Below are 27,846 nucleotides of genomic sequence, written 5' to 3' on the forward strand. Positions count from 1 at the left end.
TGAAACACATTGTATAACCTCTTTTGCAGATTCAAAAGCACATTGTTGCTTCTCTCCCCACTCAGTCATGTTTAAAAATAGCATTTTTCACCATTTTCTTTTTTCAGTTTCTGCAATGTCTCTCCATGTAAACCAAGGTTTGTCACTTACTGACCAGTCTGACTTGTCACTACAACCAGCACTTGCTACTCAACAAGTTGCTTTGTTTATCGTTTTAGTAATTTCTAAAATATTCCCGCACATTACAGTCAAGACTAAGTGCATAAAACTGTGCTACATTTTTGCCCTTCAACATCACTTCAGAGGCTCATAAATTAAACAAATGTACAAACCATGTCATCAAATCCTCCTTCAGAGTCTGCTGAAATCTGTCCAAAATACCATTAATTTCTAGCTGAGTAAAGTCCTCTATAGAATTAATTAAAACCTCCTGTGAGCATTGTATATTAACCTACAGGTCTCCTTGAACAACGTTCTTTGTTGGCGATTCACTCTGACTGTCTGGAAAGTCCCCTAATTTAGACAACGTCATACACACCGTTTCTCGATCTTGCGCTGCCTGGTACATCTGCCTCTTTTTTCAATTATCTGTTTTCATTCATTAATTTATCAGAATTCTCTTTAACTACAACCAACTCCTTTTGTAGTTCATTGAGTTCCTTTTCTAGCAGCGCACATTTTTCATACAAGCTACGAACAGCATTCAAAGCAAATCAACTTTTTCTCTCTGAAATACCAAGATGTTTTTCCTCTTCAAAAGAAGCCTTTTTGCAAACATTTAAGTGTCCGTGCTTGCCCCTCTTCTGTTAATCATGCATTAGAGGCAGTTTCCCACCCCAGTAGCACAGTTGGCATCTGGGAATTAGCAACTGAAAACATTGACTATTTAGAAAACCTATTCCCCTTTACATTTTTTTTATCGTCCAAAGTGACGCCAAAATATATGGCTTCGCCCTCCCAAATAACAGAAAATACAGCTCTCCCACACGGAGGCACACACGGTAAAGCAATAAAAACAGTTGGAAAGGGATTTCATTCTCATAAAATAAGGCACATCAAAAGACAGTTTGCAACACTAACAAAAAGGCTTTCCTAGATTTCAAATGAAAACAATATGGAAGAGTGCGAGTGTGGGTGTGTGTGTGTGTGTGTGTGTGTGTGTGTATATGTATATATATATATATATATATATATATATATATATATATATATATATATATATATATATATATATATATTCACTGAAAAAAACATAGGTTTCACACATGTTCTAGTTAGCTGGACATTTCACTCGTAAAAAACCATTGAAATTCCCCCGTTATAGTTAGTTCAACTAACTATAACACGCGCGACCGAAATCCACTGCTGATGACGTCACATATTACATCACTCATGACATGGTCAGTGACATCACTCATGGCATCACTGATGACATCTCAAATGACTCACTTATAGAGTCAGTTACGCACCTAGAAAATCATCCATTCACACACTTGTACAGCCACTCATTCTTCCACAGGCCTTTCCCTATATATATTATACATATTTAAACTTTACAGAAACACACACTCACTGGATGACGTCATCAGTGATGTAATATGTGACGTCATCAGCAGTGGATTGCGGGCGCGTGAGTTATAGTTAGCTGAACTAACTATAATGGGGGAATTTCAATGTTTTTTTACGAGTGAAATGTCCAGCTAACTTTAACATGTGTGAAACCTATGGTTTTTTCAGTAAATTTGCAAGGTTTTTTAAATGCTAATTTCTAACTATAACGTGTGTGAAACCTATGGTTTTTTTAGTGAATTTGTAAGGTTTTTTAAATGCTAATTTATGTATGTATTATATTTTTTATGTATTTATTTTACAATAAACTACCTATGTATATAGTTATAGATTGACTGTATCCTTTAATATGGAATGGCTCAGCTCTTTTATTTTGAATTTGGATAAAGTTGAACAGCATAGTTAATATCTTCTATAAACTTATAAACAGTTTAAAAAACATTTTTCACCCTTCGGGGACCTTCAAGGACCCCCTGACAAAGGCTAGGGGGTCAGGAACTCTCTACCCTGCCCCCTTTTCACGTTCTCCACCTTTCTTTTTCACTGTCGCACACAAAATGGCGTCCGACACTTCCTGATTTCGACCGATTGGAATGTTGACTGACATCTAACCACCAATCAGAATTACGCTCGCGGACATTTGGTGCGCGCCCCGTGCGCGCACGGTGCGCGCATATAGATATTTATGTACTATTGACTGCAATTTTCTCAGGAACTACTGAACAGATTGACACCATATATGCAAAAGGCACATGCCTGACCTGAGGCTACCTCTTTGCCAAATTTCATGTAATTCTGTTCAACCGTTCGGGCTGTACCTTAGACTAAAGGTCCTATGGGGAAAACGCGTTTTGGGACCCCCCTTTTTTCTCAGCCCCCGCTTGACGAATCACATATATATATATATGTGGGACACTCACAGAGTTTTCGTTCTAACAGCGGCAGGCGAGGAGATGTTTTTATTGACGGCTTTTCCGCACTGATGACGGCAAGAGCCAGAAACGCGTCTGCGGATGTTTTATAGCCGACACATACTCCGTGAGTGCACCGGACCTTGGGAGTACCATGATCTCCTTGTTTTTGCTGTGTAATAAGTGGTTTCCACCACCACTTCCCGGTTGCACCCGCTGCGAGTTCGGCTGGCCCCAGGTGGAATACTGTGTTTTGGATTCAATTTGGGCTGCTGAACCGTCGCTTACGGACTCTGTTGACCTATTCTGGTTGTGGCTTATACAAAGCTAGAGTGCTTCACCATATGTGGGACACTCACAGAGTTTTCGTTCTAACAGCGGCAGGCGAGGAGATGTTTTTATTGACGGCTTTTCCGCACTGATGACGGCAAGAGCCAGAAACGCGTCTGCGGATGTTTTATAGCCGACACATACTCCGTGAGTGCACCGGACCTTGGGAGTACCATGATCTCCTTGTTTTTGCTGTGTAATAAGTGGTTTCCACCACCACTTCCCGGTTGCACCCGCTGCGAGTTCGGCTGGCCCCAGGTGGAATACTGTGTTTTGGATTCAATTTGGGCTGCTGAACCGTCGCTTACGGACTCTGTTGACCTATTCTGGTTGTGGCTTATACAAAGCTAGAGTGCTTCACCATATGTGGGACACTCACAGAGTTTTCGTTCTAACAGCGGCAGGCGAGGAGATGTTTTTATTGACGGCTTTTCCGCACTGATGACGGCAAGAGCCAGAAACGCGTCTGCGGATGTTTTATAGCCGACACATACTCCGTGAGTGCACCGGACCTTGGGAGTACCATGATCTCCTTGTTTTTGCTGTGTAATAAGTGGTTTCCACCACCACTTCCCGGTTGCACCCGCTGCGAGTTCGGCTGGCCCCAGGTGGAATACTGTGTTTTGGATATATATATATATATATATATATATATATATATATATATTTTCTACGAGCGTAATTCTGATTGGTGGATTCATGTCAGTCAACATTCGAATCGGTCGAAATCAGGAAGTGTCGACCGCCATTTTGTGTGTGACAGTGAAAAAGAAAGGTGGAGAACGTGAAAAGGGGGCAGTTCCTGACCCCCTAGCTTTTGTCAGGGGGTCCCTGAAGGACCGTGAAGGGTGAAAAATATATATATTTTTTTTTTTAAGGGTTTTTGTCCATGTGCGCACGGTGCACGCATGCGTACGTACGGCGGAATCATAAAAAAAATAGAATTAAAAATCAAATTTAAGTGTTTAGATGTTAGGTGGCTCTAAAAAGAGCCGTTGTGTTAATTGAGGGACAGAGGAAAAAAAAGACATGGCAAAAATGATAGGGTGCCGCACGTGTGCTGCTGTATCTTGCTCTCTATTAGCGGAATGCTGGTGTCCGCATAATTAGAGAAGAGCATTGCACGCATTGCACCGTATATGCACCCTCTTAAACAGAGGGTGTATATCCAGAGGAACCGAACCAGGTGAAGCTGGCGCCGCAGATGAAGTGCTCGGCTGAGCTGCTGCGGATGTGCTCGGCTGAGCTGCTGGAGGGTTTTCTCTAGCAGCTCGAGCATAAGCCACAGGATGTACATCTCTAACGTGCCTGATCATAGTGAAGATACTAAAAGAGTATTTCTTTTTAGGATCTCCTCTTGGTAAGACACGATCACAAAGAGTGCAGGTGACTTTTGGAGCATTCACCTTCTTCTGCCCCTGTGGAAATGTAAAAAATTGCCATATAAAAGAGTCTTTCTGTTTCCTCTGTCTCTGTCTCAAGGGTCTCCTGCTCACTCCCAGAAGATGACTGCTGCTCTGTGGAAATATGGATTTTTCTGGTCAGTTATGTCCCCTATCTTGGACCCCAACGGTTCTATGTACATGTCACAAGTACATGTATGTTCCCTCCAGTTCCAGTTATGAAGACGCAAATACATGTGCGTCCACCGTCAACATGTCCTCTGTCAGATCCGCCATGACTAGGCCGGATATTCCATTCCTAAATATGAAAGGCCACCGGCTTTATATGGTTCACTTATGCCATTTTACAGTCCAGGCAAGTAGGCCCTGATTCTGTCATCAAACTCCTCTTGCCTTCTGCCTCTGAAAGCTCCAGTCTGAGCCTGCATCTGTGACCATGAACTTTGTCTCATTCTCTGCGCGGCTCACGAAGCCTGACATCAGCCTATTCTCTGCCAAGAACTGTATTTCACCTTCGAATTATCTGCTTCACTCCTTAGCCGATGCATTCCTGTCTAGCAGCTTAAGTAAACATTCTTCCAGCTACTGAGCAAAGGCTCGGCCTCTCTGTCCTCATGCAAGTAATTCATAGCCCTGTTACCATGGAATATTCCTACCCCCTCGCTTTCAGTGTAGACACTTAGACGCTTGTACACGCACGCACAGTCAGTATAGAATAGATTCTGTCCGAGAGTCCTTCTTTTGTGGATAACATAGTTCTTTAAAACATAGGATGTTAGATATGATTTGGGATTAGGTTGACTTGACCTCCCAGACTTTTTGTCTCCACATGTAGAGTTAAATGTCAAGTCCCCTTCACCCCCTAGTTACACGTCAATTACACGTCACGCTGCTGCGCGCGCATCTATGCCAAGTATTATCTTATAGATCCACCTATGTGTGACATCATAACCAATTATGTTCCTTTTTACTCCTTATTACACCCATTTTCGGTTACGCAGGTAAAACGTCAATTTCCTTATCAATTGTTACGCCTACTGCATTCGCTTCATTGTAATGTATGTACTATAAAAGTTACTTCTTGTCAATAAAGTATGTACTTCACTTCCTGAACCCCCGTGGTGATGGAACTTGGAGCATCCGATTATAATCGACCATTGGAATAAAGCCCATTCCGAACCTCTAATATCACGGATTCTGCCTCTCATTTTACTGAGCTATTTTATTATGTATCTGTATCAAATTAAGTCCAGGTAAAGGAATTTTATTTACCACAGCTCTGCCATTCTCAAGTACTGTAGTACTGGAAAAGCTGCTCAGCTCCTTCTCCCAGGGGATCAGAAGTAATAATGAGGGGAGTGGGTGTGGTGTTGGAAGTTTCTGGAACTGAAACTACTATAAACCAATGAAAAGTGTTGTTTCTAAATCACATGACTTGCCGCGCACGGAGCACACGCGCGGACAGAGCACGCGTGCGTACGCGCACCGAGCACGCGCACGGAGCACGCGCGCATGCGCATACTGAGCACGCGCGCATGCGCGTACGGAGCACGCACGCCGTACGCATGCGCACGTGGAGTACGTACGCATGCATGCACCGTTCGCGCACGGACAAAAACCCTTAAAAAAAAACATTACTAAAGTGTTTATAAGTTTATAGAAGATATTAACTATGCTGTTCAACTCTATCCAAATAAAAAATGAGCCATTCGATATTACAGGATAAAGTTAATCTATAGCTATATATATATATATATATATATATATATATATAAATGTAGCTTATTGTAAAATAAATATTTTAAAAATACATTCATAAATTAGCATTTAAAAAACCTTGCAAATTCACTTAAAAAACCATAGGTTTCACACACGTTATAGTTAGGAATTAGCATTTAAAAAACCTTGCAAATTCACTGAAAAAACCATAGGTTTCACACATGTTATAGTTAGCTGGACATTTCACTCGTAAAAAACCAATGAAATTCCCCCGTTAAAGTTAGTTCAGCTAACTATAACTTGCGCGCTCGCAATCCACTGCTGATGACGTCACATATTACATCACTCATGACATGGTCAGTGACATCACTCATGACCTCACTGATGACGTCATCCATGTGATAAATTACCACATCTTCTCACACCCTAATATAACCTTTGATACACCGACTCAAAATTTAAGAGTTCCATTCTCAAAACCATACATACTGCAATAACTACATAGCCACTTATTAACTCTTAGGACTACATACACCTCCACTCATTCACCTGTACAGTCACTCATACTTACAGTCACAACATACAAAACTATCTTATGCATTTATACACCTATATAGACACTCACACACTACCAATCCTCCATAGAGGTACTCTCACACCTACTCAGTCATGCAAATAATCACACTCTCATTTACTCACCTATGTGGTTATACACACTCAAGTTCACTTACTCATAAAACTAGTATCACATTCTTACGCTCTTATAGAATCATTGATGCAAGCACACACTCATCCATACAGTCACTCTCACAATCACACACTCTCACATCTACCCACTTATATACTCTTACACGCACATATACTGCCTTTCACATATGTAGTTAGTCACAAATGTACCACTGAGATATACATTCAATCCCTAACACACCCATACATACACTCACTCAACCATACAGTCCATCACAGATGCACTCTTAAAACCATGCACCCATAGAATCACCCACTCACACATCTATACATAGTCACACACACCCTACCCACACAAACACTCAGGAACCCATACAGATACTCAGACAAGCAATCAATAACTCATATAGGTATTCACAAAACCATGCAGCCACTTATACACCAACATACAGAAACATACAGACATTTACACAGTTTAGTCACTAGTCTGCAGTAAGATACATTTAATGACTCACTTATAGAGTTACTTACGCACCACAGAAAATCATCCATTTACACACTTGTACACCCACTCATTCTTCAACAGGCCTTTCCCTATATATATTAAACATATTAAAATTCTTAAGAAACACATACTCAATGGATGATGTCATCAGTGATGTCATTTGAGATGTCATCAGTGATGTCATGAGTGATGTCACTGACCATGTCATGAGTGATGTAATATGTGACGTCATCAGCAGTGGATTGCGGGCGCACGAGTTATAGTTAGCTGAACTAACTATAACGGGGGAATATATATATATATATATATATATATATATATATATATATATATATCCAGCTCCATGGTTGCACCGAAAAACAAGGCACTCAGAGGCGGGTGCTCGTCGTGGCAGTGCTCCACGTAAAGATAAATGCTCCAAGACTCACGCAACTTGCAGTATAAGTCCAGCACTCGGAGGGTCGCTTCATAGATATTTATTAAGCCACACAAGAAAACAGACGCGTTTCGGAAATTCCTTCATCAGTGTTTACAAAAAGCGCGGTGAAGCAGCATTTTTAAATTAACAAGCACGTGATTGCGGAAGTGACATCTGTAGTCAAAGACTACTTAAATTCATATGTGAAAGTGGCGGCCATCTTTGCATGGTATGTCGTATATACAAAATTATAGGGGAATACATGAAACGACCCTCTCTGAATCCCAACATAAAATTATGTACATAGAAAAATATCAGTATATCAATATATACATGCTCAATTGTGGATACTCCACTGTCACGCTTATCAAATTCGGTATTCACAAATGTGGAAAGGTTACAACCGACATGACACCGTGTATCGGTGTAGTCAAAGTATATAAAGCAGTGAAGACTCAATAGTGCATTGCCTCCTATCGTGGCTATTCAATATACCACTCATAATTGGCATCAGTGGATCGGTCATCAACAGCATAACACCGTATATCGGTACAATTAAATATGACAATCTCAGTGTAAATACTCATGTTGTTTATGACTGATCTACTGATTCCGATCATGTGCTCTATATTGTAGAGCCACGATAGGAGGTAACATACTATTGAGTATTTACACTGAGATTGTCATATTTAATTGTACCGATATACGGTGTTATGCTGTTGATGAACGATCCACTGATGCCAATTATGAGTGGTATATTGAATAGCCACGATAGGAGGCAATGCACTATTGAGTCTTCACTGCTTTATATACTTTGACTACACCGATACACAGTGTCATGTCGGTTGTAACCTTTCCACATTTGTGAATACCGAATTTGATAAGCGTGACAGTGGAGTATCCACGATTGAGCATGTATATATTGATATACTGATATTTTTCTATGTACATAATTTTATGTTGGGATTCAGAGAGGGTCGTTTCATGTATTCCCCTATAATTTTGTATATACGACATACCATGCAAAGATGGCCGCCACTTTCACATATAAACACTGACGAAGGAATTTCCGAAACGCGTCTGTTTTCTTGTGTGGCTTAATAAATATCTATGAAGCGACCCTCCGAGTGCTGGACTTTTACTGCAAGTTGCGTGAGTCTTGGAGCATATATATATATATATATATTTTCGAACCAGTACTCCTTCCACTTCCACCAGAGAACCCCCGGCGGCGAAGAGAGAGACACGAACCACTTCTGATTTCAGGCAAGATGTTTTAATTCACCAAACAGCAGTCGACAGATGACGCGTTTCGGGCTCAGGCGCCCTTGTTCACATAAAGGCTGTGTGTAATAGATGCCATTTTTAAATAAAATGCCCTTCCCACTAAGGTCACATGTTCACAGAACAAACCAACGGACATAGCAGAAAGACTTAATGGTGTGTTATGCATCACTGTACTAACGCTGTTCCATCAGAACTAAATTCATTTTTCAAAAAAAGTTTTGATGCTGAAATTACAAAATATATACATTGAGGAATTCATTTGTAATATTAGGGCGTTAGTGGTTATGAAATTATAATTAGTACAATTTCAAAAGTACTTAATGCAACAATAGCATTAAACCAGCATTCCTGGATAAATCCAAACACACCAAAAAAACACTGCTATAGTTCACTTATAACTGCTTAAATGCATGTTGTTGTACTTCGAGTAGTGACTTCTGTGACAAAAAGGGAAGAAGGGATATATACAAGGCTAAGTGCATGAAGAAGCTGCATGATTAGATTTCTCTGCAGAACATAGATACCCAGTGTAAATAATAAGTTACGTGAAAAATGTGTTAAACCAAGTGAAAAGATACAATAGTATCCATCACCATAACCTCGACTAATACGAGACATGATACAGTATCTCTACCATAGTGACAAAAAAGTGAGGTGAAAAGAATATATAAAAAATAGGTTATCATAATTCATATACCCAAGGACAATTTATGTCTGTAATATGGTCATGAATATGACTAGACACATTTAATAAATCGGAAGATATTAACACGATTTACTTTAAGAAATACATTCAATTTCCAATCCAAATGATGCACAGTATATTACACACAACGTATGGGGGCTGCACACAGAGTATCGATTTACAGGCATGTGTACATGTCTTCGGTGTTGTTCAAACCGTTAGGGCACTTGCTATCGAAGTTTAGTATAAATTTGGTCTCTAATCTTCTCAGCGAGGCTTCTCGGTTACCCCCTCTACGTGGTTTGGGAACTGCTGATACCACGAAGTATTTCAAACAAGATAAGTTGTTATTATGTACTTGTTTGAAGTGGCGTGCCACTGGGTAATTAGGATCACTATGAAGGATGGCCCGGAGATGTTGGAGTATTCTCTCGTGTACCTGTAACTTCGTGCTCCCAATGTAATTTAGCCCACAAGTACAGGTAAGAACATATACTGCAAAATCGGTTTTGCAGTTATAGTTACCTATTATCTTGTGAGGTGTGGGGCTAAATGGGGTGTTATATTCAGTGGTGCTGATCCCAAACTTACACGCCCGGCACGAGGAGCATTTGAAAAAGCCATCTTTGGGTTTTAACCAAATAGAGCTAGTTTTGATTTCGGGGCTCGTTGGATCTAATTCCGCTCCCATGGTTCTACCTCTACTGAATGTTATAGTAGGGCTGGAAGGTAAGCTGGTTTTTAGAACTGGATCAGTAAGAACTATTCTCCAGTTCTTGTTAATGATGGATCTAATTTTGCGCTCGTTCTCACTAAAGGCTGTGATTAGTCTTGGACATTGGACCTGTTCAGCTACCCCCGATGTTCTAGATAGAACCGCAAGATCATGTGATGCAGGTTCTGTGTTGTCAGGATCAGGTAGCAAGCTATCTCTAGATCTAATGGAAGCCTTAGCTAAGGCAGATGTTACCATTTTGTCCGAGTAGCCTCTAGCCTTCATGCGACGCATGGATTCTGCTGCACAGATATTGAATTCAGCTTCCGTGCTGCATATCCGCTTCAGGCGTAGCATTTCCCCATAGGGGATACTGGCTATCAAGTGTCTGGGATGGGCACTGGTGGCATGAAGTGTGACATTTCCAGCCGTGGGCTTTCTGAATAATGTACTTTCTATTCTGCCATTGGCTATATATAGCTTAACATCAAGAAATTCCAAATGGGAATTACTAATGTGGTGGGTAAAGCGGAGATTCACATTGTTGTTATTGATGTTATTGATGAATTCCACAGCCTTATCTTTGCTGCCCTTCCACACCATGAAAATATCATCGATGAATCTATAATAGTGCATGATATTTTCCTCAAAAATTGCAGAATAGTCTTTTTTAAGTACCTGCTCCTCCCACCAGCCTACGTGCAAGCACGCATAGCTGGGGGAGAAGCAAGCTCCCATGGCCACACCCCTTAGTTGTTTAAACAACTCCTTTCCAAAAAGAAAGAAGTTGTTATGGAGACACCAACGCATCATGCTGGCTATAGCTTTGTTGTGCTGGTAAAATTCGCACGGTCTTAGGTTCAAAAAGAATTTGACAGCTGACAGTCCTGCCTGGTGGTCTATGCTGGTGTACAATGATTCAATGTCTAAAGAGATTAAATACATCCCTTCTGACCATTGAATGTTCCTAATTTTACCGAGGAAGTCACCAGTGTCTTTGACATAGCTAGGCAGTGTGGTTACATGGTTTTGCAGAAAGAAATCTATATATTGGCCAACCTGTTCCGCTGCGCTGCCTATAGCAGAAATGATTGGCCTGCCTGGAGTGGGAAGAACACACTTATGCACTTTCGGTATTAAATAAAATACAGGTGTGATAGGGGTTTCATTGTGCATAAATTTGAACTCATCATTGGAGATAAGGCCATCACTACGTAATTGAGATAACAGTTTCTTTAATGAATCTGTAGCCTGCTTGTATTTTTTGGTGTTAGATGGTTCATAACAGTCAGTGTTACCAAGCTGGCGTTTAGCCTCCTTGATGTAGTCTGCCCGGGGCCAGATAACTAGATTGCCCCCTTTGTCTGATTTTTTTATGATGATTTCATTGTTTTTTCCCAATTTTTGCATGAGATTGGCATAGTCCCTTTTCTTTCTTTCAACCTGTTTCCTTTGTTTGAATTTCTCAGACTGTACTTGCTTGTTCAATTTTTTAATGTCTTCGACCACACAGTCGTGGAACGTGTCCAAAGCATCCCTCGGCATCATGGGGATATATTTGGATTTTTTCTTGAAAGGGCTGAGCCCAGCACCTTTCTGTAGCAAATTGATGTTACTCATTCTTCTTTGTGTGGATGGGTCACATTCGTTATCACTGTCCTCTGCTTCGCCAGTGTTCAAATCATGAAGGTCTAGGTACAGAGGGATATCTGCTGCTCTGATTCCTAGGCTGTCAACATGAGTAGCTCCATCCTGTCGTGACTCCCCGTCTTTGTCTTTGACGGTTTTCAGGAGAAAATGCTTTTTTAATTTTAGTTTTCTCACGAACTTAAAGACATCGATTCTTGTGGAGCTGTAATTGAAAGTGTGGCCAGGACAGAAATTAAGACCCAAGGACAACAGTCTTTTTTCAGCTTCGGACAGCGGTATATTGGACAAGTCGATGATAGTTTTGTCCAAGTCTACTTCCTCTTTGTCCAATTGCTTTTCTTTTTGTTTTTTCCTTTTTTGTTTGTTGGCTTTTCTTCTTTCCTTTCTTCGTCTGTTTTTCCTTGTGTTTTTTGCTGTGGTCTGTTCTCCTTTCTCGGTCTCAAGGACCTCAGTCTCTCTGCTACTAAAAAATCCAATTCCTCTCCTGCATCAAGTACAATTGCGGGTGTAGGTCTCTCTCCGCTCTCTATGCTTGATTCACTGGATATGGAAATAGTGTCAGAGCTGATGCTTTCAGCTGCTGCTCCTCCAATTGCTGCAGATTTTTGTGTGTTTTGCTCTGCACTACTTTTGCCCTTTAGTTCTCCGAATATATATATATCTATATCTATCTATCCGTCTTGCGAATCCCAATGGCCAGGAAGAGCACCAAGCACCGCCATGACGTGTTTTGTCCCCAGAGAGGCCTTGATCATATATATATATATATATATATATATTTTGTGCAAGCAATAATAACACACTTATAAGTAAGCAAATGCAACTGTTAAATGCCGGAATAAAATACAAGCAGACACAAGGAATCAAAAGAAAAGCGTGAAAAGAAATAAAGATATATACACTAAATACTTCAGATTATTATAACCACTGGAGACTGGAATGTGCACGCACACACACACTCACACGTCACAATGAAAGAAAATACATCACCGGCTGCAACAACTGCATCTTATCCCACTCCTGACTGAGGGATTCACAGCCGGGGTCAAGAAACTCAGCAAGCCGGGTATTAGATGAGTCATTCATTCAGGTCCCAAAATCGCTCTTTCCAAGTCAATAAGCCCCAGTTTTATAGTCTCAAAGCAGTAGAAGTTTCTGAGAGGACTTCCTCTCAGCCAAGGAAACTTACTGGAGTTCACCACTCTCCATGTAAGCATTCCAAAGACAAAGGAGTTCTCACATATTTCTCTGCGTTCCCACATGTCCCAGCCCCTTATCTTAGTGAAGCTTAAAGTCTCCAAAAGTACAGAAAACAATCTCAAAGTATAGAAAACGACCTTGAACGTGAATAGCCGAAACGACTTGAGTGATCTGTTGGCCTGCTTGTGTGCGCAAAGCTTAAGCTAGACAGTCAGACTTCAAGATGGCATGAGAGCATATCAAAGCTAACACTACAAACTTCATAAACCTTCCCAATGTACAACACCATGCACATTTGTGCACCACTGCCTATAGCACTACACTCCGAGACAAAAGTACATTCCACACCTCTCTCTCGCTCTCATGCTTTCAAATGTACATCCCACACGTTCTATTCCTGACAAGGCTGTTCTGTGAAAATGCTCCCACTATGCAGCTTTAAGGAGACACTAAATGCAACTGCAAAGTGGAAATAAAACACATACAATAAATTTAAAAAATGTTAATTAAAGGTCATCACGTGGTCCCAATACATGGGAGTGCCTCTGGCACTACAAAAGTACAGGTGTTTTTATTGCTTCATCCATTTGTTAATGATCCTCTAATAACAAATGGGTGAGGCAATACTTTGTGGCTCAAATTTTTCACTGACCTGGTTTCATTTTCTTTGAGGGAGCCAAGTTCAACCCAGAGGTGCTCAAATTAATTTCATGGTCTTGGAAGCTCTCATGGGGATTTTTAGGTAGTTATTGGATACCCCAGGTTGAATATGGATCGTACACTTCATCTTTTGGTGCTGATCTGATAAGTCATGCAAGAGGTAAGGAAGCACTGTGGCCTGGATCTTGGTAAAAGTGCTTATGGTGTTAATCTTTGTGAGTCAGTTAATTCTTTTGTGCAGGTTCTCTACGTGGAAATAAGCATCTGACCAGTCTACTGAATACATCCAGTTATTGTAGAGGCTGCCTGAAATAAGCCACAAACAGAATCATGAACTTCTGCAGGGGATGAAAGAAGTCAAATTGTAAGCCTGGAGACAATAAAGATCCAAGATGTGCTGGAGTTCCCGCCTGTCTTTTCTCAATAGTCCAATTAACACTTTATCCCTATTTCTCGCTCCGGCGGGACTTACTGTTGCTTCTAAAAGAATTGGCCTCGCTACCTTCTGCACAACTGTGGCAGAGTTGCTTTCAATGGAGGAAGCCAGGGAAGCTGTAGTGTATAGCTAGTGATCTGGGTCCACTTGTGATAGAGCAGAGAATACCTTCCTTTTCTCCCGTTAAGATGGAGAAATGAAGGAGTTTCAAAACAGACCAAATTTAAGACAAGTCAGTTCTTCTAGTTTATGATGATTGTAAAAGGTACTGTTGAGGTCCGATCTAAGAGATGTTATCACTGTGGTGGGGTAATTATGCTCCCATTACTGTATCTGCCTCAGTTAGAAATATCTAGAGATATCTATACTCCTTTATTATCATCTTTTTTGTGAATGCCCAACTCGCTATCAACCTTTCCATTGCCAAGAAAAATGTTGCCCCTGGCCAAATGACAGTGGCGTGAGTACTGCTCGAAGTGATCCAATATGTGCATCACTTATAGATAGGATGTTTATGAGTTAGGCAGAAACGGGTGGTTGACCTCATTTGAAGAAAAAAAAATCTTCCACCTACGGTACCAAGTAGACACTTCTAATTGAGGGGCAAACGCAAAGCCATTGAGCCAGAGACTTAATGGCCAGCAAGGACACAGAGATTGACCAGGGACACCCCTGTCTGGAAACAAGTGCATAGGGAAACTGGGGAAAAAGGTATGCGGTTAACCTTATTTTCGATTGCCTTGTGTATGACAATGTGACTTTGTCGGGGAAGGGAGGTTGAAGCCAGTTGTAGCCCCCCCCCAAAAAAAGCAAGTAGTCCCAGTGAATGTAACCCAATGCTTTTTCATACTTCAAGTAAATCTGCATAGAGTCTGTCTAGTCAAAGCTAAGGCATTTTAGAGTTAACTGATGTTGTGATGCATAGAGCATCCTTACCTTGAGATACTTTGGAGGTTCAAAGCCCAATTTACCTGGAGAAGGTTCACCAAAGTTTGTAGCACTTGTTTTGCTTCTGTAGTAATAATGGATTTGATCTGTATGATGCGCTTACATCTGCCATGATTCACGTTTTTTAACCACTGTAATTGCGGCGACCTACCGCTCAAAAGCTAACTTGTCGTCCGAGTGAATAGTCTGCTGAACATATTAAGAAGGCAAGGACCTAGCAGCATGATAAATGGTTTAAAAAAAAAAAACATTGGGCACTCCGTGTTGTATCCTACTGGAGGTATCCAATAGCTTCATTTATCTCTTCCACCATAATCTACAAATTCAGCAGCTCCTTCTCATCAAAGGTCAGCCGTTTCACAAATAAGTCAGGAAAAAGGTTGCTAAACACAAGCAGGGTGTTAGGGGGACTATACATTGCCCTTTGATATTATGTGAAAGCATTAACCTGTGCTTGAAGTTCTGTTACAGACATGCCATCTTCAATGCTTTCCATGCACCTGGTTGGATCCTGCTGCTGGTAGGCCAGCGGAGCTACTTGTTTTCATTGTTACCTTATTCATAGATCTTAAGATGGGATACCATCCTGCACCAGAGAAATTAGTGAAGTCTGTCTAGAAACGTGTAGCAGTTGGGTATGGGATATACACATTTAACAATATTTGTGGGGCAGCCCTCCAATAAACCTGGCATCAAATGTTTAACTGCCTGATTTCACCAAGTGCTGTGTTTGCTGTAAGGAAACCTTTTCTTGAATTGAATGGTAATCCAACCACCTACAACCCTTGGATTAAACCAGTATAAAATGCAGTTGCAAAGCCACAACTACCAAATAATTGGGATTGAGAACCCAGGTGCTTTTCTTGTAACATAAGACTTTAATTTTAGTGGTGCTTTGCTGCTTCTGTTTCAGTCCAATCATTCATCTCTTGAAGTTACAGCAACAGATGTGTAATGCTGAGATTCAAACTCCACTCCAAGCAAGCAAGCTTGGCCATACCAGACTAGGGTAGAAGGCTAAGTGTTTACCATGAGAGTGCCAATAAAGCATGGAACATTCAGTGGTCTGGCACCAGCCTCAGTTGGCTATAGATATTTGTGCATCCCTGCACTCCAAAACATGGATAATCTGTTATTGGTACACATAGAAATATGATTTACTACTGAGTAGCAATAAAACCAGCAGGAACACACAAAAAACATAATAAAACCATACCCACCAAGACAATAGGTGGTGTGTCCCCGCTCCAAATGGAGACCAGGAGAGGGGTTGTAAGTAGTTATTAGAACATTGTAGAATGACAGTGATGCAATTTATGGCGGGACATACAATGGCTTAGCGCCTGCTGTATGGTTTTAAGTGTGTATCCGAGCTATGGCAACTATATGCTTTCCATGAGGTTTTCCACATTGGATTGGACTGAGAAAGTTCATGGTCCAGGCTATTTCTGAGGGAATTCAATGTGAGTTCAGTCTCCATCTTTCTTGTGGGACCAGCACTCCCCGCTCCAGTTCACTGCTAATGCATACTCCATTTCCCCCCCCCCCCCCCCACCACCCCTTGGATCAGGGTTCTGTTTTTCTGTGTTGGGAATCATATCCCGGTGGTTTCTGTCGAGACACAGACCTCCAGTTGCTCTCCTCATGTATCCATTCCCAAGCTGTTTCAGGTGTATTAACAGAGTAAGTTTTGTAGTTGAAAAACATTTTCACTTAAGTAGGGAGCAGGGAATAGCTCAATTCATAGTCCTGAGTTTCTGCTTTGCCCCTTCAAAGGATTTCTGCTGTTGTTGGACTAGCTTTTTGCAATCTGGAAACAGTATGAATTCTAAGGCCTCATTAATGACCTGTTCATGTGCACAAGCTGCTTTAGCACGTTGTCCTTGTTGTTGAGAAGCCTTGCAGTAAAAGGTTTCAGAAGAGCTATTGGTTTGCCTCTGTTACTCTAATAATATTGTTCCAGAGTTCCTGATGCAGCAGTGATTCTTCCATTCCAAGTTCCTCTTTCTTTATTTGAGGTTCTGATTTTGTTAAGTTGATAGTAGGTTTAATCACTTGCGCAGAGGAAGTTGACATCTCAGAGTTGCTAGACTTGTAGGTTGAGGCTCCCTTAGACAAGAAGAATCTTCAAGTCACTATTAGTTTGGTGAATTTGTCTGGTTTCTTCTGATTGTAGAGACGAACCATGCCCTAATAACATGACTTGCCTCCTCCACAAACTCCATCTGAACAGTTCAGCCAAGTCTGCAATGTCAGACAGAGGCAAAGAGCTCACAGCTTCTGAACCGGTAGCTGTGTCTTGTGAAAGAGCTTTCTCCCATCCCTTCCGCCGAATGGAAGCGGTCCTGCAGACTGGTTACGTTGCAGCACCATCCAGGTTCCATGTCAACACCAAATTGCTACTATCTGTCTTCCCCCCTCTCACCTCATTGTACAATGTGGCAGTAAGCTTACTGCCACATTGTGCAAGGCGGTGAGCCGAGGACCAGACCAACAATCCCGTTGCCTTCCTCAACTTGTGCCCCAAGGCTCCCCCCTTTCTGCTCCTCTAACTGACACTAAACCAACACTTCCTCAGCCCACACTTCCCCACCCCTAACCCCTGCCCCACCACTCTGCTGGTCACTACTGCATGGTACCACCCCAGCCGCGCATCTTCAAAGCCAATCAGAGTACCCTGGTAATATTAACAACGGCAGGAAAGCAGTTCATACATTTATAGAATGAAGACCGTTATTTGGAAAATTCAAAGTGTCGGGCCCAGGCTTTGAAAGTGTGTGTTGGCTTGATCTGGAAGTACCCTTTCAAATAGAGAATGAAGTGGAGGGACAATATTGCGTTTTGAGAAATTTCCCCCCCCCCTTACAGTTGGTCTCAAATGACCCGTGAGTCTAACGTGCTCACTAATTTTATGTTAATGGTAGTTGAGGACCTCGGTGGAAAGCCAACTTTCACAAATCCGCTCATCAGTGTCCAGGTAGGTTAATAAAGGAGGTTGAAGCATCCGCATCCCTTCCTCTTTACTTTTTTTTCAGGCCCCCATCCTAAAGAGGTGCATCAGTTTCGGAGAGGCCAGCTGGCAAAGGGCAGGCTTCAACTGACCAGCTACTGGCTGTTTCCCCTCAGGTTTTCAGCTGACAGGCATCTTAACTTCTATCACTCCGCTGCCGTCGAGGGTCCACCTGTGTTCCTGCCAGCATGTCGATCCAGGAACCAGATGCACCTCTTTCTTGTTTAAAAACACCAAAAGATCACACATACCACTGCTTTTTTCTTGAGAGAGAGAAAATATTTCTGCATCATAGGATCTTCATGGATAGTCGTAAACGCTGAATGATTCCCCGCTACTTGGACGAACCCCAGAACACCTTTAAATATGTTGTCCTTGATATTAACATTGTAGAATGGTCTAAATCCAAGTGAACTTCCTATGGAGCTTCAATGTTAGGATATCGGAGATGCCATTTTCTTTCTGAATGCTGGTAAATGTTGATGAAAGTGATTAAGTTCACATTATCTGTCATGGAAAAAAGCCACATTTCAACATAAAAAGCATGAAGAGAAAATACAGCCTGATTGTCTTACCTCTACCCACAGTGCCTTGTTCTGGCAGTTGCCTGTGGGTCCGTTCTTTTTTCTGGCTCCTTCAAGTAGTATCTCTGAACACTTCAGGTGTTTTTCACACCACTAAAACTGTTTTTTTCCTAGTGAAAACAGTTTTAAAACCAGTTTTACTAAATGTATGATCATCCCTATTGTTCAGTAAACCTATTTTTCCATATACATTTATTTTCTGCCACAATACCTTCTCTTTTTTTTATCAGCTGTCCTTCTTATGGAAGGAAGAAGGCCAGTTCTCATTCACAGAAAGTCTTTGTGGTATGCCTGTCACCATCTCATCAGACGAAAGGATTTGATGTTTGTAGTAAAATGTCGAAAAGGACCCTAAAGACGAAGGGCATTAGGTTAGTAGGTCTGATGCAGGCTATGAGTGCAGAAGAAGAGAACAAGAAGCGCAGAAGATTGGAGAGATCTGCCTCTCTTCCTTCATCTGTAATAATTCATCAATCTGGCAAAGATTCCCACAGAGGGAGATCTACAGATAAAAGATAGCCTTCAAGACACTGCCATTGACCTGAAGACTAGCAGCATCACCATCTAGGGTTTCAGCACCAACATGCTTCCCCCTTGAAAGAAAGGTCAACATCTGCACTTAATGGTCGCCCCCAGAATGTGCTTAGAGACGATGAGTGTCTCAATCTATGTCAACGGCAGCGCCAGCTCGTTCACCACCTTTGAGCTCTCTGTCGACGTTAACACACATGTTGTCAAAAAGGCATAGATCACGTCACAGCCGGCATGGCCAGAAAGAGTACCTGTACGACGTAAAATACTTATTTCTCAATGTTGAAAATCTCTCAAGTGGTACTCCTTCCTTCACCAGGGTGCTCTGGATCACTTTCCGCCCATTCCACAGTATCTTAAGCATCCTGTGATCCAGTTATTCAATGGACGGACCTTTGCGCCCATTGAGAGCAGGAATACCTTCAGAGGATGCATTGCTGGCGCAATTGGATGCCTTCGTTCTCTCACCAGTTAGGAGAGAATCTAAGGAAGCCAAATTCCATGTCTTCAATCGGAAAGTGGAAGCCTCCTTCACAAAATAAGTCAACACCACCCTAAATGGATGCATCCTATTTCCGATTTCTATGCATACATCTATATACCAACGTCGCCACCACAGTCGCCATCTATAGAATCTCCTCGAGACAATATTCTTACCTTTCAGGATGCTTTAATTAGAGGAGTGACTAAATTGAGCATCAGTGTAGACCCGCCTCAACCAACTGTTTCGGTCATCATTAAAACTCTACAACGAAGGGCAGCTCTGAAGAATCTTCTACCCCTTCTCCTAGGTCTGTTGGACATTGTGGAAGAAAGATTTCTTAACCTGGCCACTGTTGAAGCCCATACTCCATGACTTCTTAAGAAATATGTCATTCCAACAAGATACTGATTTGTCTCAAGATGGGTCATAAACCGGACTCTGCCGAAGAAGCATGATTCCACCTAACAGCAGACTCCTTGGCCTCTCCTGACAGGGAGAACAAAAGTATGGACGCTACAGGGAAAAAGATCTGCGGTACGGTTTCCACTCATCTAAAGAATGACGATGCCGCAGCTCTTCTGGGTGGATATCACTGAGGTATGCAATGCTAGGAAATCTGTTGCCTCTGATCTACCTTTACATATGCAACAAGATTTGTTCGAGAGGGTTAAAGAAGGCTCTTTAATCTCAAACTAATCCATCAGAGCAGCAGTTGATTTGGTTGAACTCACCTGCATCATTCTGTGATGTGATTTCATTAAGAAGATTGTCTTAGCTTCGTTTATCCACCTTAAACCCTGACTGTTAATTAACAATTACGAATTTGTTTTTTAAGGTACATCACTCTTCGGGCAGCATACTGAGGAAGAGATGGTCAGGGTGAAAATCTAAATGGAAACATTCAAAGATGTTGGATTAGTGGAACAGTATTTTTTTTACAAATGGCAATAAAAGCCCAGGGATAGACGGTATTGCTATCAAAAGATTCATACCCTGAGATGGCCATACCAGTCGCAACAACAACAGAGGCAAACACAAAGGCAATACCAGAGGAGGTATAAAAAAATAGTCTACTTTACCAAAGTCCTCCTAATTCAGAATGAGAAATTGCTCAAACAATGAAAATCTGCCCCCCCCCGCCCGCAACATTGGTTATGTGCGCTAGGTTTACATGATGCTTATTTTCACATTCCAGATTCCCATCCTCACAGAAAATATCTCAGATTCCTTTTAGGGAACAACCACTATCAGTATGCTGTCCTCTCCTTGGGTCTAAAATCAGCTATTCAAACCTTCTCAAAATGCATGGATTAATTATAGTTTACTTGAGTGAGGTAAAAAACCTTGATCACAACGATTGGATGAAAAGGCAGATCCACAGTCGAAGGCAAAACAAGACTTCAAAACGGCAACAAAGTTACTGATCAGGCTAGGCCTTTAAATAAATTTCAGCAAATCAAGTAACTGCACCAGTGCAATGCCAACCTTTTTTGTGCAAAAATAGATGCTCAGAAAAAAATAGTGTGCCCATCGCAGCAGAGAGTATCATCCATACAAATGAAATGTGAACCTCTAATTCAGTTACTTGGACCAACTGTTCGACAAATCTCATACCTTCTAAGATGCATGGCATCATGCAGGTTCATAGTCGCACATGCAAAACCCTTAATGAGACCTATTGAATACTGTCTAGAAGACCAGTAGTCCCAGAAAACAGGGACTGGGAAGATAGCATTTACTTGATAGAATATGCTCAACAATCTCTGGCCTAGTAGTCCAAAACTCAGAATTTACTATTGGGAGTTCCCTTTCTCAAGGAACATCCATCTCAAACCATTGTCACAGATGCCTCCCTGTCAGGATGGGTGCACCTATTAACCACCCAACGATTCTGGGCCTATGGTCACACAGGAGAGATTATACCATATAAATCTATTATAACTGAGAACAGGTCATCTAGCTCTCAAAGATTTTCTGTCCTCTCTCCCCTCCAAGGAAATTTTAATTCAAACTGACAATACCCAAATGATGTATTACATCAACTAACAAGGAGGAGCGAAATCAAGTCCATTATTGCATCAAGCTCAAACAATATGGCTCTGGGCACTAGCAAGAGGTTCGTCACTCACAGCGTTGCATATACCAGGAGTTCGTAATGTCGAGGCAGTAATCTCAGTTATTATCACAAATTGGTTCTCAACGACTAAATAATGGAAAATATTTGTGCAGAGTGGCGTACTCCAGCATTAGATTTATCTCCACGGCACAAAACAAAAAATGCTGAGACTTCACATTCAGGATACCAGAACCACACTCAGTGGGCAATGCCCTTTTAATCAACTTGTCACCTCCATTTGCCTACACTTTTCCGCTCATACTCCTAATGCCACTAGTGATTCACAAATTTAGGATATGGAACATGTAAAATATTTTAATAGCACCGGACTGGCCGAGACAGTGGTGGTGCACAGACCTTCCTTAACTATCCATGCGCATCACACACATCTACCACTCAGGGCAGACCTCCTACCAGACTTCAAGGTCAGTTTTTACATCTGTCACCCAGTCTTTGAATTTGGCAGCGTGGCTCTTAAAATAACTCTATATAGTCCCTCAAACTTGCCAACAGAATGTATGAATAATGTCAAGGATCAAAGCTTCCTTCCACAAGATCATGATATGCACTTAAATTAAAACAATTTTGTATCTGGTGTTAAAACAGGCATAATGCTATTGCCGGTCAAGAAAAGGTCATTCTTCCATATTTGCTTCCCGTAGCCAAAAACCAAACTACAATTCTCATCAATAAAGGTTCACTTAGCAGCCTTTACTGTATACAGAAAATCACCACAACAATTTTTTTTTTTTTTTAAATTTCTTGTAATAAAAGATTTTCTTGAAGGACTTCATAAGGTTTTCAATTCCATTAAAATACTTTCACCTCCATGAGAATTAAACATAGTGTGTTCAAAACTGATGGGTCAACCTTTCAAACCAAAATCATAAAGCAACCTTAAAAGCATCAGTAATTGAAGACTGCTTTTTAAATAGCAGTTACTTCTGTTCTCTGAGTTAGTGAATTGCAAGCACTTTCAGAATAGAACACTTCACTGTTTTTATCCTCATAATAGTTGTATTGCTAGTAAGTACTGCTATTCACACTCATCAGTCTATAACACTGCCTGCATGTTTTCCTAACAATTGCAGGCAGCAGAAAGATCTCTACATTTCCTAGATATAAAAAGGCTTCTCCGTTTTTATTCAGAAAAATTAAAAGATGTCAGAAAAACACATCAACTCTTTGTAATCTATGGTTTCTTAGTACGAGGTTTAGCAAATTTAAAACCTACCATCGCGAGATGGATTGTTTGATGTATTTCTTTATGCTACCAAATTGCTAACAAACCTCTCCCAGGTAAACCTGGGGCTCACTCAACAAGAGGTAAAGCAGCAACCACAGCCTGGCTAAGACGTTCTAATGCTGCAAATTTGTAAAACGGCCACCTGCAAGTCCATATATACTTTTACAAGACACTACTGGATAGACACAGATATGCAAACTGAAGCCAGAGTTGGGCAAGAAACATTTGGAAACCTGTTTAGGTAAATCTGTTGCCACTCTTTGAGAACCAAGCATATTCTAAAAATTCCTTCCCTAATGAAATATGTTTCCTTGTATCATGTGTATGACGGTTCAGGACTTGATTTACCCTTAGCTTGCTACTCTCTTCAGCATTTGACTATCAATGAGGATCCTGTGATGCAGTAGGAAAGGTTACATACCTGAGTTCCTAGTTCTGCATCATAGGAATCTTCATCTCATCTCCCCCTGGGCTGTTTATTCACATTAGTTACATTTTCCTTAAAAACAGAACTGACTCTCACAGGCACCTGTCAGTACAAGGTATTGCGGGCAGAGGTTCTTGAATGGACAGGCTCCATTTGCTCCTCTCTCAGTGTAAGCCTTTTGGGCTGCATTTTTTTCATCATCTTGAATGGTAGCTTCTTTTCATGGCAGATGATAAACTCAAGCAGTTAAATATTTTCATCAACATTTACCTGCATTCAGAAAGATAATGGCATCCCTGATAATATAGCATTGAAATTCCATAGGAAATTAACTTGGATTTAGAACATCCTACAATTTTTATTTAATTAAGGGCATTCTATTTAAAGGTTTTCCTAGTCCCATGCAAGTAGTGGGGAATTATTTGTTTATGACTTGAGTGAAGATTCGTACGATTCAGAACTAGGACCACAGGTTTGTTACCTTTATTTTTTCACCAGTCCCCCTTCTCCCAAAGGTAGTCCTGAAGCTCAAGCAGTACAAGGGTTTTGAAATTGGTCCCATTAGACTCCAGCTATTGAGAGCATGACTGCACAGTCAAGAGACTGTGTACACCTTTGAACAAATTCCTTATTTCATCAATCCACTTCTGTAGCTCAAACACAGGCTTACTTGGTCTCTCTTCATTCCCCTCTCATTTCCCAGTGCATCTCCTAGACTGCATGGATGGGTTGAAAGCAACACGTGGTAGCATTTTCCTGTCTGTCTTGCCACTTCCCTTATTTTTACATCAGGCAAGGATTCCTGAAGAGACTCCTGACAACAGAAGCCTGTTTTGAGCAGAGTCCAGCAGTATGGGCGAGTGTGACACAGTGAGAACATAAACTAGTTTGTGAGAAAAAATGAGCAATCGGATAAATGTGCTGGTGAAACAGTAATGCCCACAAAGATGATATTCATATCTTTACATTTGTGTGTTTTACTTAAATGAAACTGTCAAAAGCCATTGTGAAACCTGAGAATATAGTTCTGTCATTCGAGGATCAGTTTGTTAAACCTCTTTAATATGCTGTATAGCTCTGCTGTCTGAGTTCATATGATCTCTGTAATCTGAGAATTAACTTCAGAAAGTGTTGCTGTCTAACAACAGATATTGCTTTTCTGTTGAACTTCTGTGTGGCAACTGCTGTTATTAACCAGCGTGATCAGATGAGTGCTCTGGTTCTACTCAAACAATGTAGAATCAAAATCCTAAGTAGCATTTTACAAAAGTGGACCATTTGTTTTTTTTTACTTTTTATTTCTTGCGTTGAGCAAGGTGCCTTGTGTTGAACACAGTACAAAGCAATCAATGGTCATTGCAGTGGATTACTTAATCAAAGATCGATCTGGAGCTGTCACTGTTTTTAGTTTAGAAATTGAAGGTCTGTACACATGCCAAGTCACTGAGGGTGATTGCAATACCTGAATAAATCCAGGTGTGGTTCTCATTTTTCTTTCTCTTACCTATCCTTTTTTCAACTTATGCCTGAGTATTGATTTTCTTTGATATCTCAGTTTTTCGCTTGGATGTCCAATTCAGTGAAGTTTGTTCACTCACAGCCTTTTTTTATGGTTATCCTCGTTCATTTCTTCTAGGTTGACTTTGAAAACCCTGACTATGAGAGGTTTCCAAGCTTTAGGAATGTTGTTGCCTACGAGACTGTGGTGGGGCCAGGAGATGTACTTTACATCCCAATGTACTGGTAAGAGTTATTTAAAATCCTATTTATCCTTTGCATATATTTAGGATTGTGCATCTTCCCCATGCCCTTTTTTCCTTAATCCCTCTCCCTCCTTAAACATCCTGGCTCTGCTGCCATTTTACTTAATTCTCCCCTTCCTCGACTTCTTCTTTCACTTTCTTCATTCCCTCTGGTCTTCTCTTGTCTTATCCTCCTGCTCTCTTGATCTTCTACTTTCTTGCGTCCCCTATCCCTCCCTCCAGATGTTGCTTGACACGTGGAGAAGTTATTACCATTTTTCTCTACTGTGTAATGATTTGTAGAAAGATGTTGTTTTGATATACTGCTTATTGTATGTTATAACTGTTGACAGAACAGCAGTAAGCTGTGGTCTGTGGGACTTCAATTGATTACATTTATGAGGGTATCCTCCGATTCCCAAGTCAGTTTCACTAAACTTTGATAAACAGCTTTGATCCTTTAAAATACAAAATTTCTCTCATTTGCTCCGAGGGAATTACCATTGCACAAGTTAAAAAATCTTTTTAGCATTCAAGTTGTGTATCTTTTTTCTGATGGACTGCTTTACTCTTTCAGGAAAGTAAGTATTAAGAATATTCTGCTTAGGTTTTAGCAGGAGCACCTAATGGTAACTAAAGGTAAAATGCAAAGACAGACATGTTGAAAATACTTTAAATGTGAATATTAAATCTACAAAATTGTAATCTCTTGTATTCTACTGGAGAAAATCTTAAGAGTATTAGTAAAAATCTTCATAGTTCAGATTTTTCCATTTTTTTCTGGCGAGTTCTACTTTAACTTCTTGTTGGACGTTGGCTTGAGGGAAGTGCTGAGAAGAAAAACTGCAAAATGGTTGAGTATTTATTTACGAACATTGTTTACAAATCTGCAAGTGTGATCTATTACAGGTGGCACCACATTGAGTCTTTGATGGATGGTGGGACAACGATCACTGTCAATTTTTGGTACAAGGTGGGTGCAAATATATATTAAATCAGCCTTTTTAAAAACAAACTCAAAATGCAAAGGATGGGAATGCGTGAAAAGAAAAACTCGGGAAGTGTTTAGTTGATTGTTTAGCTTTTGTTGTACATTACAAGACTGACTTAAATGAGTGGATAGATAGCTGCGCTCTGGCAGTCATTTTTCTTGTGGTGAATGTGTCACAACAGTTGTTATTTCTCAAAATTAGGGTTTACATTTACAGAGGTGTTTGCTGTTGGGACCTACTGATTTTTGACAAAGCATTTAATATTGCTGCAAGAGTATGTCAATCCGACATTTGCAAAGTCACTGATCAAGTACCAATTCAACTATAGCCAAGTCCATAGCCTGTAACACGTTCATGGGTTCAGAATATATCCTTTAATACTTTTGTGCGTCTCAAATTGAGTAACCTTTAATCCAGTTGGAAGGCCCTTGTATAGACCAGTTAAAGCAGCTGTGTGAGTTGGCACATGCACCAAAGACCCTGTGTTCCTTAATAGACGATAACAAATGTTAATCGTGTTGCGTCATACAGGTTAAACTAGAGAGGAAGTTAATTTAGATCAGATAAGGTTAAGGATGAGTTTGCTTCTTATTTTTCAAATACCTTCTCATGTACTAGAAGTATTTTTAAATGACTCCTTTCACTGTACTTTGAAGTTTCAATGTTAAATACTAGGAATAACTATTAAAAAAATCGTATGACTATTTGTATCAGTCATTGAGCTTGAATTTGCTATGTAAACTATTGCAACGTTGAGGATAAATATATGAATCCTCCATTTAATCGTACGTGTTCACTTGATTTGTGTAATTTTATCAAAAAAGTGTGGCACTAGCTTCCCTTATCAGTAATATTCTACATCTATTTAGAAGATGATTCTGTTAAATGCCCAAATCCATACTTTTGCGGAGCTCATCTGTTTAACAAAAGGCTTGAAGCACTTGTTGTGTAATTTAAAACATATATTTTTATTTTGCCAGGGATTTAATCTGGCACTGCCCTTTTTATATTTCTAAATGATGACCCAAATGGGAAAATGTCAGTGTTTTGGGATGCACCATGGCGAGTCTCACTCTGGTAGCTCATCTGTTTATCGGGAGACAACTCATTCTCGTTTTTCTGTGGGAAGAAAATGCATGGCATGCTTTACTTGGTTCATTCCAGAATCTACTGCATAGAGAAGTCACTGGTCATTAATTCATCTAAATCCACAATAATGATTTTGAGTCCCAGTTACAGAGGTGAAATATTGGTGCTCAACTAATAGAGCATTGGGTTATACACCTGAGGTGCTTTGATTTTATAAATCGAAAAAAATGTACGATGACCAGTACACCAACAACTGGTGTAATATTAAAATTGCCCAATAATTTCATTGAAGTAGCGGGTGCACTGGCAGTCCACTAGGTAAAATTAGTTGTAGCTGCATCTTTTTGGGTGAAATTATGGGGGCACTTAAATTACAACAAAATAACAAAACCAGAAAAAACATTTTAAGAGTCCTACTCCAGCTGGGGCAAGGAAATAAGTTGGTATAGGTGTGGTTATAATCAACCTTCAAATAACCTTGGGGCACTGTTGGGCCAGGAAC

At 40.7% G+C, this 27,846-nt stretch overlaps 1 protein-coding gene across 1 annotated transcript in view; it reads left to right on the plus strand.

The window, feature by feature from the left end:
• HIF1AN (hypoxia inducible factor 1 subunit alpha inhibitor) overlaps positions 1 to 27,846 on the plus strand; it is a 157,513-nt gene that overhangs the window by 94,933 nt on the left and 34,734 nt on the right. The window contains exons 5-6 of the mRNA XM_085603891.1: positions 25,158 to 25,264; positions 26,173 to 26,236. Coding sequence (XP_085460017.1) covers positions 25,158 to 25,264; positions 26,173 to 26,236 — 171 coding nt within the window. The remainder of the gene's footprint in view (positions 1 to 25,157; positions 25,265 to 26,172; positions 26,237 to 27,846) is intronic.

Source organism: Triturus cristatus, chromosome 1_2 (assembly GCF_964204655.1).
Source record: "Triturus cristatus chromosome 1_2, aTriCri1.1, whole genome shotgun sequence".
Classification (NCBI taxonomy): Eukaryota; Metazoa; Chordata; class Amphibia; order Caudata; family Salamandridae; genus Triturus; species Triturus cristatus.